Here is a 15422-nt window from a genome sequence, read left to right on the forward strand (position 1 = left end):
GTAGATGCTACTAAATGTACATACTTAATATTGAGAATTAGTATTTTATTTACTTTTTGCAAGTCGAGTCCAGCGTAGTTATATTTGCAGGGGATCCTAAGAACACAGTATTACTGATTCACATTTATACCACATCCATTGAATCTGGACAAACTAGGACGAAAATCTAAACTTATGTTATTAGAGACTTCAGAGGATATTATAAATAAATTTAACATTGCTGATCAGAGCTGGAATATGAAATAATTGACATAGTTCATCACATAGTTCCTACTTTCCTGCGTCAAGAATAAGACAAGATAGGGAAGCATTCTATACACTGGAAGACTAAAGGACTAAACATTTTTAAGAAAGAAAGTGTTGGGAGTTAAGCGGCGTGCAAACGATTTAATAATTCATTTAAAATCTAGTAACAAGCAGCGTATTACCATTTTGTTTCATTAAAAATACTATACACGAATGAAATTGGTGTTATCCGCAGAAACATTTTTAAGAATTAAGTAAGTATTTAGAATTTCACATAAGATTTAAAAGAATTCTTACATTATTAAGAGCTAGCATCTGTCTTGTACATCGCGTTACGCTTTACATATTAGCTTATCGTTGCGCTAGAGATCCATGCGTTACAGACTCGCCAATTCTACCGCTTTCAAATTCTATATGTTAAGTACCTAAATATTATGTTATATTTATTTGAAATTATCGCCATTATACAAAACAACTGGTCATATAATTTATGTAATATATATATATTAAGCTCGTTGTTAAGTTCGTAGCATTGAATGGAGTCGTCAATGTGTACCATTCTGGCACCAATAAAAGCGGTTAAAGCGTCGGTCTGTGATGCATGTACCATATGTCGCACTTCGCCCGCTAGCAAATTGTATGATATTAATGTATTAACTAGAGAACAATTGCTAAAGAAATCAATACATACAACATGATGTAAAATTTAAAGCACCCGGTTTTCAAACTCTCTCGTATTTATCTAACTATAAAATCTCATATGTTGTGTGATGTACACATAGCCCGTATTATATTGTCTATATTTGTTTTACAACTTCAGGAAAACAAATCAATATTGTTACTTTTATAATGGAAGAATTTCAAAATATCTCAATTAATATTAATCTTATAGTAATTAATTTTAATAATTACAACGAATTCGATTTCACTAGGCCCTACGTAATATCAGATGGATATTTTATTTATTAGTCAATATAATTTAATTTAATAACGTTAAAATTATGCAATAGAAGAATCACAGCATCCTTAAGACCATAACGGCAATTGAAATTAATCTCATCGACGTATCGTATGTATTTTAATTAGTACAATGATTGTAAAATTTAGACCAAATTGGCAGTCTTCACAAACATGGAATGTACGATATGCGTCTATGCAGGTATCCGATAACACTTAACAAATATCGGCAAACGTTTATCTCTATACAACAACAATGAATTTTATCTAATATGTCACAGTTATGGTGAAATTAACAACATTGGTAAATCCTTAAAATTTCACTAGCATTCGGCCCTTAACTACGTTTTTTTTTATTTATCAACCTTTTGGATTTATTATTAATAGTATTTTTCTATTTTGTCTCTTAGAAATGAAATGAGTACTGCCTACACGTTGCCGAATTTATCTATCAGAAAGGCAAATTTTCTAGCTCAAAGTTATTTTGTACAAGCTTATTACTCAAAACATATCAGTTTTTACTTCTACAGTGAGATATTCTTCACTGGCTACAAAATTTAAGATTCTTTCTTTTATGTCATGAGATTTATTGGATAGTATTTTAGTAATATCTTTGTTCTATTTTTCAGTTTATAGTAGATTTATTAAACATTTAAGATATGTTTAATAAATCTATTTCAACTATTGAAGCGTTATTAAACACGCTAATACTATATGTTTACCATAGTATTTATTTTTTTATTAATGATAGTAACCGTTACTTGATCATTTCAAAGTAATTATTATAATATTTATTATTTTTCAGACCTTTTTGTTATTTTCAAGAGTCTCGTGTTAGGCTTTATAGATGAATAGTAAATTACGTTAACGTTTAACATTAGTAACAATTAAGAAGATTAGAAAATGGTAATGTAATGGAGCAAAAGCAGCTAAGGTTAAGGGATGATCAAGGTCACTTCATTTCTAAACATTATAAGTCACTATAAAATGCATTTAATTTCATGTATGAAGGTAGTTTATGAATAATAACATATTTTATTTACATTGTCCTATGAGGTATTTTTAACAGCATTATACTTTAACAAATCTCAACATTTTTAAATGGCTGTAACAGAAAAAAGACTACTTTCAAAAGACCTATTAAATTTCTCTAAATGGTAAGCTCATCGTTATGTAGGTAGTATGTATTTAACAACGTTAACGATGGAAATTTGTCTGGTACAAAGAACGTGTATGATAAATAATGATTTTTTTTTTAATTCTTATTTTAATTGATTCATTTCATTAACATGCGTTGTTTTACTAGAGAATTAATTAACGATAAGAATTAACTAACAGTAAACTACGTACCTTTGTAGAATTAGGACGATAAAAAGACTTGGTATAGTGAAGGCGACGGTAAAAAACAGTAAAAGCCTAAGGGGACAAGCTCGAAGTTCATGAATATTGAACAGTATGATCATAATGTACAATACGATGTATTTATGTTTTTATTACAAAATTAATTGATGTTCATAATTTATTAGCTATCTAGGCTTTACTTAGATTTAGAAGACACGGTATGATAGTATAGCCGAAGGGTGCCGAAGCGAAGTTACATGGGTCGAATGAGAAATATTCAATTTGAAGAATTAATCTAATCATCGTAGCCCGTTCTTTTTGTCTCTCTATCTATTACGAAATGAATCTAGTAATAAATAACACTATTGCTAACTATTAATTTCATTAATAATGCAAAATTGTCATAACAGAACGGACTTCTTATTATCATAAGTTACGATTCTATAATCTAATCACATAGCCCTCGCTCTCTCTCTGTTGCCAAAAATAATGATGTCCGTGATTTTATAATTAGAAGGCATTGTTGAACTAAACGAGGGGAACACATTTCATTAAAGCACTATTTCATTTACATATTTACAGACAGGAATTTTATAACATTTGCATATTAGTATTGAAATGGTCGGGTACAAATTATTGCTCGATTAATTAGTAGCGGGTTTCACTTTTATCTATCAGGAGGTGGTAGTTTGGTATCCTCGGGGTCGAGGGAGAGGCACTCGCGGAGGTAATCCTCCATCGAACGGTATACGTGCTCGATAACGCCTTTCAGGTCATGCCCTTCGTCAGCGTAAGCCTGGAAAAGAAAAATGAAATGTTTATTTTTTCTTATTAAAAAGCCTGTAAGTCAAATTCGGGTAAAATGAGCCGATAATACTACCTAAACTAAGTTACATAAGCTTTTCATCACACATTTCGCATACAGCGAAAGTTATTGCAGCCAGAATATAAGCTAGACCTAATATCACTGGGTACTCCGAGCCTTAGAGTGCTTCTTCTTCATCTTCCGTCATTAACTTTATAGTCTGAGGTGATAGATGTAGTACAAATGATAAGAATCGTTAGCTGTAAGGTTTGAGTGAACTCACTTGATAGCGGAATAGTACTCCGGCGTCTGTAAGTGCGCGCGCTAGCTGCAGCGCGTGCGGGTAGGGCGCGCTCATGTCGGCCATGCCGTGCACCAAGTACAGCGCGTGCGGGGGCACGTGGTGTGCGCGTTGAGACGCGTCCGCTTCTACGTAACCCTTGTAATTCACCGAAGGCTGGCCCAGGATCCGTTCCGTGAACGCAGCGTCTAAAAATTAGCCATTACATACTTACCAAGTTAACTGTACCATATATTATATAGTTAACTTGGTAAAATAAGTCTATTGTCTTGACTTTTATCACAATTTAATTGGGCTTCATGTAACAGGTATAATTCGTGTTTTCACTGATTAGAGATATTATATAGATGGTAATATTGTTTTGTCTTAGACGATTTTATTAAAATTGTAATACTTAGAATCCCATAAAACTAGTAAGGTCTTTAATTAAGATTTGCTTTCATTACTAATTTCAATACGTAGATTTTTTAGTATCAACTTATTTCGACTGTGTGAATAAAAATATTGTTTTTTGTCAAAACATATGAAATTATACAGATATGAAAATTAACGCATTAAATATTGAGATGAACTTCTAATTGAAAACTCACTGTAATAAAGCCAATCGGTGATTGGTGACACTGCTATACCACATTTGAGTGTGGACTGTTGGGAGCCGAGGAGCATAGCAGTTACGTATCCACCGTAACCCCAGCCCCACACAGCGACGCGGGTAACGTCCAAGAATTTGAAAGTCTCTAATAAATATCTGAAAATGAGAGATAACTCTTGATATCTTCTACTATGAGTATAACGTAATAAATACAAATAAACAAAGTAGCATGTGAAATATGCGAATTAAAAAGCAAGTCATTTATATTCTTTTTATTCCAACTAGAAAAAGGGTTTGAAACAATAATTATTTGTTCAATATTCTAGTATATTTTATCACATTATGTGTTATTTTGTGAAAGTCCATTTCCCTATAGCTTGCATGTGGAAGACCATAAACATTCAGTGCGGAAGCTTGACTACCGTTACGATCTTCTCTAATAGTGATATTCTCTAAGAGTTCGAATATAGCCTTCAAAGCTTAGTGTTGACTTGTTCGGTGACCAAACGCTACTGAACAGTGAACACTAGGCCTACTACTCAATGCCTGATGTTGCCTCGATCAAAATAAATTCATTAAATATTATAGTTTTTAAATTGACAAATTGATTAAATTTCATTTTTATGTGAGGATTGGTTGCTTTTTCAATACATTCACAAATGCAATGCTGGCAAATACATTATAATTTTAGTAAATATCATGAAAAAGAACTATGCAAGATTTTTAATAAGCGAGCCTTTAATAAGGGTATACCTAATAACAGCCAACTGGTCTGCCACCTCGACGCCACCGAGGCGGCCGCGGAGCAGTGCACGGGGCAGACCCCGCGCCCCGGCCACGTCCAGCTTCACGTACACTACATCATTACGCGACGACATGTACGAACCCCAGTCTACCAGGAACTTCTCAGTCACTTGTTGGCTGCCTGGTCGCCCATCTCTGGAGAATCAGCAGAGAGCAAATGATAATATGATTGAATAATAATAAAGCTTGTGTTATCGGCACTAGACAACTGATATAAATACAATATTTTTTTTGTAAATTTTGATTATTTGTCTCGGTGTTGTATTTATGTAACATACAACACCGAGACAAATAATCAAACGTATTCATAAATACCAATGTTTGTGCTCTGCGAGGATTCGAACCCGCGACTGTCGGAAGTAAGGCGGTGTTGTAAACCACTTGACCACCGTGGCCCTCAATATTCATCAATCTGTAGGTCTAACGGCATTGTAAGGAATTATGGATACAGTGAGAAATCTGGTACGAATAAGACATGATTAGCGGCAAGATAAAGAGTATGTCCAACAATTTATAATCACAATTACTTTCTTCTTTTAACTATCTACATCAGCAACGTGGTCGTGGGAATGATTACAAAAATAGAATGTTTAAATATTTTTGTAGAAATCCTTCAGTCTGAATTGTTCTTCGGTAGCAAATAAATACCTATAGGTATACCTAGATACAATCTACAAAATCTAAACATCCCCTTCTGCTACAACATTTTCAGATAAATGTTACATAATATAATGAAAATGGTTTAGTTTAAACTAAATTATATATCGATGGTATGTAAAATGTGCTTACACATGAACGAGAACTGGGAAGGCAGCGTCGCGCAACTCCTCACGCCATGATGGTGGCAACAGCAGTTGCACCCGTGCTTTGGAGCCGCTGCTTAGCTGGACGTCAAAAGACCGTCGCGTGGGCAGCGCTAACTCGCGTAGCCGAACCGATCTGCAGCGTACAAAAGCAATTTATAGATACCTAGATAGACAGATAGATGTAAAAATAGACAGACAGATCGCTGTTTGAATTTGGAAGATATATAAGAAAAACTACATTGTCTACGCGTTTGTGCGCGTAATCTCACAAATATCTTAATCAATTTGGGTGCGATCTCATTAAATTATTGTGGTAAGCTTAAAATTTTGTGATAGTCCTATTATTCCATTCGGTTTCAAACAAAGAAAAATAAACAGGTACGAAGACGCGGGTTCAACTAGTCTTTACATACCATAAAACATAGTCGACGCCGCTGTCCGTACGCTTAGATATTTTAAATTCAGCAATGGATTTCAATATAGTTTTCTATAATACACTATAATAATTGATTAAGGTAATACATACCTATAAGGCCTCGTGTCATACAATATTCTCTCTAGCTTATGTGTTCTAGCATCATGTAATCCTGCAAGAGGAGGACCAGGGCCACCGCATTCCAGCACATAATGCGATATGCCAACCCTCGGTTTCGGCGGCGAGAAAGTGGCTGTCCAATAAGAACAATTAGCGTAGTGGAGTCGAGCTGGCCAAACGGCCAGTTCACACGTAAGGCACCGAGGTTCCTCGCGCTCCGCTCGCGCCCTCACAGAGTTGCTGCCGCCACCGTAGCTCGGGTCCCGGACCACATACACGTGCCTCTGACCCGGCCTCTCTGCGCTACCTGTGTACACCAGTACTTAAGATCAATCATTGCCCAGAAATTAATACAATCAAACTAATTGAAAACAAGACGCTCACAAAAACATCACACAATATCCCTATAGTATTCCAATAGTATAGTCGTGCTTTGCCTTTTCAAAAGGATGGATGAAATGGATAGTGTTAGTTGATGCGATAATGGGATAAGTTGGTTATTAAAATCACTACTTATTCCAGAAATAACACTCAACTGCACTCAATTTTAATACTTAATTTGATTAGCTTCTTTCACCATATCTGGATGCAGATTAGGTATGTACAACTTTTCTTTGTCTAAACCTTTAATAAAAAAGAAAAATATCACAATTGTTTCTTCCATAGATTTTCTAACTTTTGATTGAATTACGATTAATTAATGGCAATGTACGTACCTAAGTAATAAACTAAATGATTCTCCTGGTCCCATGCCAGGATCTCTGCTACCTCCACCTTGCCATGTGAAAGCACAGCGATGCGTTGTCGTAGCACGTCTACGTGTTTGATGTGCGTGTAATATTGACCGCCGCCCTCTTGCACAGCTGCCAGCAGGAGAAACGCGCTGCCATCCTCTGAATATACCGGCTGTTGATGCACTTCCAACCACGGCTCGTCTGTTGCTTTTTCTGAATGCGTCTGTGGAATAAATTGAATAGCAATTGTAATACAATTTTATGGATTTATCAATTGAATATAAATATTCACATATCCGAAGTAACAATGCATAAATATAGAATCTAGGCATAGTCTATCAGTACTATGAGAATTAAATTAATAGTTTTTTTATTCACCAATTACAAAAACAGCTATTAGAAGGAACTGAAAGAATAAATATACTGATAAAAGAAATCGGAATCGTTTTATGTATGGTGAATAGGTAATCAACACAGAACAAAGCTGCAGCGCTTATAATCTTTTGGTCCTATATTTAAAAACAAAACTGCGAGCGTAATGAACTCGAAGAGATAAATTTGTTCGTGTAATTTCTCATAAATATATGAAACTGGTGCATAATTTTAGCTTTTAGAGATTAACTTTAGAAGAAATCAATTATATAGTTTTATAGTTACAAAATAAGTATGAAATTTAATTGCTCATTTTAGCGTCTATATTTATCTATCTTCACGCTAGGCCTCTCATCTGTACAGGATTACAAAACTGTGAGTATAGTATACAAACTGTTTTCTAGTTGTTGGCTTCTGAAAAATTGTGAATAGGAAGTTCAAAATATTGAATACCTCAGTACAAGTCCAGTTAGGTGCATAACAGCTGCTATAAACAGTAAGATTTTGCGCACGATTCATCCACACTACCCCTATATGTGAGTTTTCTTTGCCCACCCATTGGGCTGATATGAGGTAATATTCCCTGAAACAAGACCCATAAGTCAGAAATAGAAACTATAAATAAATATAATTAGGTAAATATTGGTTACATACATTCCATCCAATGTACCCGGAGGTCTGACTTCCCATCTCATGGGAGAAGTTGTATTTTCCACTACAACTATCCATAATTTTACCTTAGGTATCGAACTGCCAGGCTGAAATAAATTAATCAATATATCAGTACTGTATCTCTTTTTATACTAAAGAACATGACAAACGACTTGATAGGACTACAAAAAGAAACCCACTTTAAACTTACCGTTGGATATCTGATAGTTATATGATCTGGGAAGACTGTGGCTATACTATTATTGTTTGTGGGTAGTAGGAACCCGGACCTGGCGGCGCCGGCTCCACCGATCCCCTCGGAGATTCGAGGAAACCGTAGCTCAGAGACCGCACTATCATCGTACTGTACATACATTACGAGTGTGCCGTCAGATGAGCCCCAAGTTGCTGATGGGGTTTTCGTCACCTCCTCTGTAAAAATTGTTAATAAATATATTATGAATGTGTTGTTTTAATTTATATGTAGAGATAGATATTAGACGTAATGGTCTATTGCAAAATGACTTAGAAATTTGCTTGTTTCGTACAAATTAAGAACTATTATACTCGTATATTGTCATCAACCATGGAAATTATTCATTCAACCAAATAAGTGCACTTCGACTATGGGCGGTCTAAGAGAACGTAAAGAAAACTATTCGTGAAGTTGTGGATGTGATCTGTTGCGATACTGATCTTAGCAGGCAGAACGGTAGACATAGGTAGAAAAAGGCTAAAGTGTGATGTGTTTTCACACTTGTTATTTAGTGATCAATAGACACTGATACGTAGGTAAGGATAGCCGTCTTATAAAACATACACGTATCTATGGAAAAATATATTTTTTAGAGACACTGATTGATATTTCGTTAATAGCTTACTTTATATACATATACGGTATACTTATTAAGTGCGGATAACGTTCTAAACAAACCTTGGTATAACCAATCGGAGACCCCATTGTAAACGCGTCCAGGGGACGCGTCGTTCGTGAGGCGTAATGGCGGCGCGCGGCGTGCTGGCGGCCCAGGCCTCGCCAGCACTTCGTTATCCGCCGCCAGCAGTAAGGCCCCATCGGCGCCAAGCCACGCCGCGAACTGCCACTCCCAACTGCTTTGGCCATCGCCAAACAGCGGTATGTGGTGGCTGTTGACAATTTATTTTTATGTAACTGTAGTTACAAACATTCTGACAGCCCACGTGATTGAAAGTGGCAATCGTCGCTTGTATATACGCAAACTATACTAGAATACATCATTAAGTAACTCCTTATGTATTGGCACTTTAGAGGACAGATGTGTTATGTTTCTATAATTTGTACTTTCACTACCATTTCTTACCCCACAAACTAAAGCAGATTTCAAAGCATGCTGCTTGGTGGCGGAAATAGGTTAAGCTTGACACTCAGACGGTACAACGTAGTTTTACTCAGTAGACGACCAATGTATATGTATATTATATATTTTAAAGCATAGTAAGCATAGACTATTCTGCTCTGATAACTATGACTGATTTTTGGTTTTGATGATGAATTTTGGGACTAGTAAATATTATTTATGTTAAATTTGCTATTTCGCAGTTTGTGTTTTTGTATGCACACAAAATTCATAAAATATAATTAAGAACAACATTTATTTAAAATAGCAATGCAAGTTTCTTGCTTATTCTTCTTGTGATGTATCTGCGTTTCGAATGAGTTGAATAAAAAATATGACTATTCAAAAGTGCTTATATTAAGTATATTTGAATAAACATGATTTCTATTTCTAATGTTGTGCCATTTTTCAACAAATTGTGAATAATCAAAGTATACATAGAATGTGATAAAAAAATAATGCAGAAGTAAAATAAAATTTCTTTTAGTACTGCAGTTAAGTAAATTTTATTTTCCAATGAGTGTAACAGCGTTATAGCTCACTGGAATTACGATAGACGTACCGAGTCGCATTAAAATTCTACTCGCAAAAATTGAAATAAATCGAGAATCGTATTCACGTAGGTTACTACCGTCAAATCGATTTCGTCGCCGGAAAGAGAGCGGACGAAAGGAAATTCACAAAGAAGATATCATTATGATTGTAAAAAGAGTCGCGGCCTGGAAAGCGACTTTTTAAAATTACTTTTCTAAAGGCATTTAAAAATAAACAGGATTTTAAGTATATTTTTTATATCGCTGACTAGTTATACAAATGAATTAAACTTTAGATAAAATACTTATTTTGTTACTTTTGTTTGATTTTAGATTCTTTTTATGTGGACACAAGTAATATTTGAAAACTATTAATAGAGATGGCATTATCCCATACTACCGTAATTTCCTAAGAAAACGACATCATCCAGCACTCGTACAAGCTTTTTAAAATATTACTTAAATTTATTCATAAAAAATAACGTTCATTCTGTAACAACAACTAAATAACTTTTTTGTGTATTTAATTTTAGACTAGAAATATTTCTATTAATAAAAGAATGTCATTCAAATATATACCTAATATGTAATTGCAACATTTATATATTATGTAATTTAGTTATTTGTTAGCTAGCGTTTAAGCATATATTTTACTGTACATTTTCTATTAGTAATCATAAATAATTTGATGTTGTAATATTATATTACCTAGTTATTCTAACAGAATACAGTCCAATGTATTATTAAATTTTCAACGTTCAGGAAACATAAATATGTTTCGTGGAATCGGAATATTTGATTGTACAATTTGGTCACAATATCAAATTTAACTAACCCAGTTGAGTTAGTTAATATGAATTTCAATTACTTATTCACTTGCTCTCGCCAATCTCTAAACGCAATCAATGAAAATGGAATATTACTACTTATTACTTTGAAAATATATTTGACGACCTCGGTGGTCTAGCGGTTTAGCACACCGCCTTACTTCCGATGGTCGCGGGTTCGATTCCTCGCACGGCACAAACATTTGTATTCATGAGTATGATTGTTTGTATCGGTCTGGATATTTTCTATGTATTTTTATCAGTTCTCTAGCGCCTATAACAAAAGCTTTAGCTAGCTTAACTTGGGTCTAGATGGGGCTGTGTGAATTGTCCTGACATTATTATATTATTTTTATTATATGTAAGTATATACATTATGTTGTGTTCATTTATTTTAAATATTATAATTACAGATGGATATTATTATATATTACCTACTTTGGAAACGTATAAGACAAGTGTAAAGTAAGTAAATCTATCAACAATAAAAAAAATAATCACTACCCTCGTTGAGGGCCAATAATCCAGTTTATAAAGCTTTCGTAATGGATTCGTGGGTTTACTATTGTTTTTGTTGATTTCTATGGAGTTATCTTAACAAAACAAACTGTCGGAATGATAAATGAAATGAAAATTATATGTTATTATGTATATTGCTGGGAATAGTAAATAAACTGAAGGTTCAATTTATGAAAATGGTTTTGGCGCTATGGGAATATACACTGTACTACATATGTACTTGTGAAACTATAATAATAACTATAAAATGTATTCCCTTTATACCATCATTTCATCGGCCACCTGTATGTTTGCTATAATCCATACCTAAATTATAAATGCGAAGTTTGCCTGCTAGTCTGTCTTGTTACCTTTTTACTAGACTGCTGAATTTTATAATATTTGGCTTGTAATAAAATGTACCATAAACGGATATAGGCTAACTTACATGTAAAAAATCAGACGAATTTATTATATAATGAAGTTATGGGAAACAGCTAGTAGGTATATAATGTTTGCAATTTAGAACAAAGATTTGTATAGTTTGTGTTCGTCTTGATAATTATACAGAAAGGAAAAATCAGCCGTGCTCTCGTGCGGGGGTGCGGTGAGTGAAAACCAATTTGGGAATACGAAATTCAATTTGCAAGCGGAAATATAATTATGAAAATCTCGAGGGCCTCCAACACGACCTTTACGATGGGGCGTCAAATATCAAAAGCAACTCACTCATTTGTGACGTCATAAACTGTGTAGTGTGCCGTAAACGTCCGCCGATAAACCTGTAAAATAATAAAACTTAAATATCGTTCATTAAATATTTCATCGTTCGTTCGCGGCACAGAACTTCGTAACGATCATCTTGTTTATTTTATAAAAAACCAATTAAAAGTTTAACAGCGTAATTGTTACCGACCTCCTTGATATTGTGTTGAAATAGAACGTAGCGCAAGTTCGGCGAGCATTGGTAGCCTCGCACATTCAGCTGCCTCTGCAAGCAACATTTACATTTTAAATACATTTTAAAGATTCTTGGAATAATCTACATTCTTTTTCTTCTTCTTTTGCGTCAATGACAACAATATTTATTTATATACAATAGATATATATTTACAATTGGCAATAATGAAATGAAAAGCCTAATAGCCAAAATATTTGCATAGTCTATATAGTATGTTCCAGTTTTGAAAAGAAGTCCTGCATAGGAAACTTTGGTTGACTTCAATTAGTTCATATGATTTGTCAATGTAACTATTTTATTACTGGTAGATAATGAATATAATTAAATATCATTAGATTTTACATAACTATTCATTTATTTATATGAATTCACAGAAAATTCTTAAAAATGAAATTCTGAACTACATTTATTTAAAAGAGCATCACGTAAGTTTCTTGCTCGTTTTCTCGTAGTGAGTCTGCGTTCCGAATGAGAGGTAAAATAAAAAAATATGACTATTCAAAAGTGGTTTTATTAGGTTTATTTGAATAAAGATTACTTTTAATTCTACAAATTAAAATGTAAAGTAATAATTAAATATTTGTTAAATCTCGTAGATACTCGTAGGTTATTGTTATTCTACTTAAAATTCTTGGTGGCATATGGGTTCATTTTCATTGACGTAATTACATCATTTACATTCATGACGTTAGATTTGACTTATCATAAGTGTCTGTAATAGGGCATTTGCATAAAGGTATTTTATATGGATCTCTGTATATTTACAAAACAGCAACCATGACCACTATCCATAATGGTGAATGCAGAAAGCTTTCAGACAGGGAGTGACGATGAAAATAATTACTTTACTCGACGCTATGGGTGCGTAGTTGCGGTGCATTATCTAAATGATGAAATGCACGTCATTTACTGTCTATATAAGTAGTAAGTATACTAATAATGCAGTATTCTACAGATTAAAAAAATATGGCTAATTCACTTAGTCTCTTTTAATGGTTCTTAATGGATTCAATAATGCTACGTATGATTACTATATACTGAGATGGTAATTTAAGTATTTTTGCATCAATTATCAAAAATACTTAAATATTATGTATAATAAAATATTGTATGGAATTCATAATTATGTTTGCATTACGTTAGGTTCACATATATTGTTTGAAGAACTGCTCAATTATGTGAATATTATTAATTGACCTAGAACAATTACATATTATTATATGTAATGTTATATTATCTGTTGTTTAATGTAAAGTTAGATCGTTAATCTTGCTAAACGAAATAAATAATCTAAACGAATATATTTAAATGATTCTGTTTTTTATATTTAATTTCAAGATTACATAATTCGATTAAATTAATATCGATTAAATATATCATACACCTAATGCAATATTTGACTAACTTAAAAGTTCCACATCTTGGAATATTTTTAAATTTAAAGTCTAATTCCGAATGATTGAAATTTTTGAGTGTATCAAAATATATAGTTAGTTATAGTTGTGATTCGGATTCTGTATGCACTTACGAGAGTGTGATTGGTGACGAGCACGGATAGTGTGTTGTTGAATGTGTCTAGTGCGAGTAGTCCGCCGTCGTCCGCCTGGTACACGAGTTGATGGGTGCTGACCCACGTGGTCGGCAGCCGGTCGCCCGTCAGATCCCCGCGCAGGAACTCGTCCAAGCGCATACGTCGACCCGACCAGTACAATAATTCGTCCACATAACTGCAATCAACATATGTACATTGACAGTCATGTCATATAATATAGTGAATTATATACGCTGCACTTCCGATGGTCGCAGGTTCAATTCCTCATAAGAAAAAGCTTTTCAATTCATGATTATGATTGTTTGTATTGATGAGTGCTTTCTATCGCTATATATTTAGATTTATTAAAATATTTATATATCAGATTCCTTTCAATTGATCCATTTACTACTGCTAATATAAAACACAAACAAATTTCTATTATTATTATCAAATATAATTATGTAGACATAATTTATATGACTATATAAATATTAACTGGATTATTCAAGCAGAGTGAAGTCAGAACCAGTGGTTAGAGTAACTTAGGTCAATTTGCTTACCCTAATAAATAAATTGCAGTCACGATTCCAGCAATAACAAAACTGATGACCATCAATGAAAATATGATGCTTCTCCAGTTGTGTCCATCCCCTTGATAGAGATCCTGGAAGGGAAGTGTAAAAAAGGTTATGATGTCATCATGTCGATGATGATGATATTGTCTGATTGATGGCCGCATTATATAACAATAATATAGGAACTGCACCACGGATACTTTTATTTATTAATTTCACCAGATATTATAAAGGACATATATTAAAGAAATAAGGTACTAAAAGCGGTCTTATCGCATAAGTAATCTCTTTCAGACAGCCTTTGGGTAGAGGAAAGAAGACAAATTGTGGTAGGTGACTCCAGAACGTACTAATGAAATAAAGACACTTTTCTAATGTATATAACTTTCGATACCGCAACGGAACTTAAAACAAACGTGGTTGCAGAAATTAGTGTGACAGAGATATCTGACGATAGTAATTGGAATGACAAAGAAGCTGAAGGTTCACATTTTTTATTCTCGTATCAATGACCTAGCTAATGTTTCTAGGCGGGTCTAGGATATTCTGTAATTTCATTGGTGTGTACTTCGTACAAAGTCTGCCTCGGTAAAATTGTTTTCCACTTACGTCTTCCTTGGCGGACTTGGGGTCGGCGACTTGCAGCGTCTCGTCGGGCGGGAGGCGCCAAGAGCCGCCGCCGCCGCCGCCGCCCGAGCGGTCCGTGTGGCCAGTGGCGTGCATGCGCCGCCGCCGCCGCCGCCGCCGCGCGCGCACCCGCCACCGCGCCGCGCTACGCGTCCGCGCTCGCCTCCGCGCCCGCTTCCGCGCACGCCCACGTCACCGCGCTCTTTACTCCTCTCGCAATCCGCCCCATCACTGCAACAACATGAGTTCGTTATGTGCTGTGATTAACACAGTTTAAGAATAAATTGGTTGTAGGTTAAGTAAATTTTGGACCAAACGGACTAACTACTGAACGGATTTTGATGAAA

At 34.5% G+C, this 15422-nt stretch overlaps 1 protein-coding gene across 2 annotated transcripts; it reads right to left on the minus strand.

Annotated features, from left to right (window-relative positions):
- Nucleotides 1–1930: 1930 nt before the first annotated feature.
- On the minus strand, nt 1931–15171 carry LOC131852663 (inactive dipeptidyl peptidase 10). 2 transcript variants are annotated; one of them, XM_059203374.1, is made up of 17 exons: nt 15058–15171; nt 14434–14537; nt 13868–14066; nt 12295–12369; nt 12108–12160; nt 9079–9290; nt 8356–8576; nt 8148–8251; nt 7947–8076; nt 7104–7344; nt 6942–7011; nt 6379–6690; nt 5836–5985; nt 4996–5181; nt 4241–4398; nt 3633–3838; nt 1931–3340 (listed from the first exon to the last, which is right to left on the minus strand). In XM_059203374.1, the coding sequence occupies exons 1-17, from the start codon at nt 15169–15171 to the stop codon at nt 3212–3214; spliced, it is 2664 nt and encodes an 887-aa protein (XP_059059357.1). In that variant the 3' UTR covers nt 1931–3211. The 2 variants fall into 2 exon arrangements, with proteins under 2 accessions (XP_059059357.1, XP_059059356.1); XM_059203373.1 differs by lacking the exon at nt 6942–7011 and having other exon boundaries at nt 6379–6694.
- Between the last annotated feature and the right edge of the window lie 251 nt (nt 15172–15422).

The sequence above is a fragment of the Achroia grisella genome, unplaced genomic scaffold, assembly GCF_030625045.1.
Source record: "Achroia grisella isolate CSIRO2021 unplaced genomic scaffold, CSIRO_AGI_Agris_v1 utg856, whole genome shotgun sequence".
NCBI lineage: Eukaryota > Metazoa > Arthropoda > Insecta > Lepidoptera > Pyralidae > Achroia > Achroia grisella.

Bases quoted from the DNA above. Each gene is read 5' to 3' on its own strand.
- LOC131852663 (XM_059203374.1), bottom strand. From the start codon at position 15,171: ATGCACGCCACTGGCCACACGGACCGCTCGGGCGGCGGCGGCGGCGGC. The intron at 12,370-13,867 runs GTAAGTGCATAC...TGTTGCTTGCAG, and splicing joins TCGTCACCAATCACACTCTC to AGGCAGCTGAATGTGCGAGG. The intron at 3,341-3,632 runs GTGAGTTCACTC...TTTCTTTTCCAG, and splicing joins GAGTACTATTCCGCTATCAA to GCTTACGCTGACGAAGGGCA.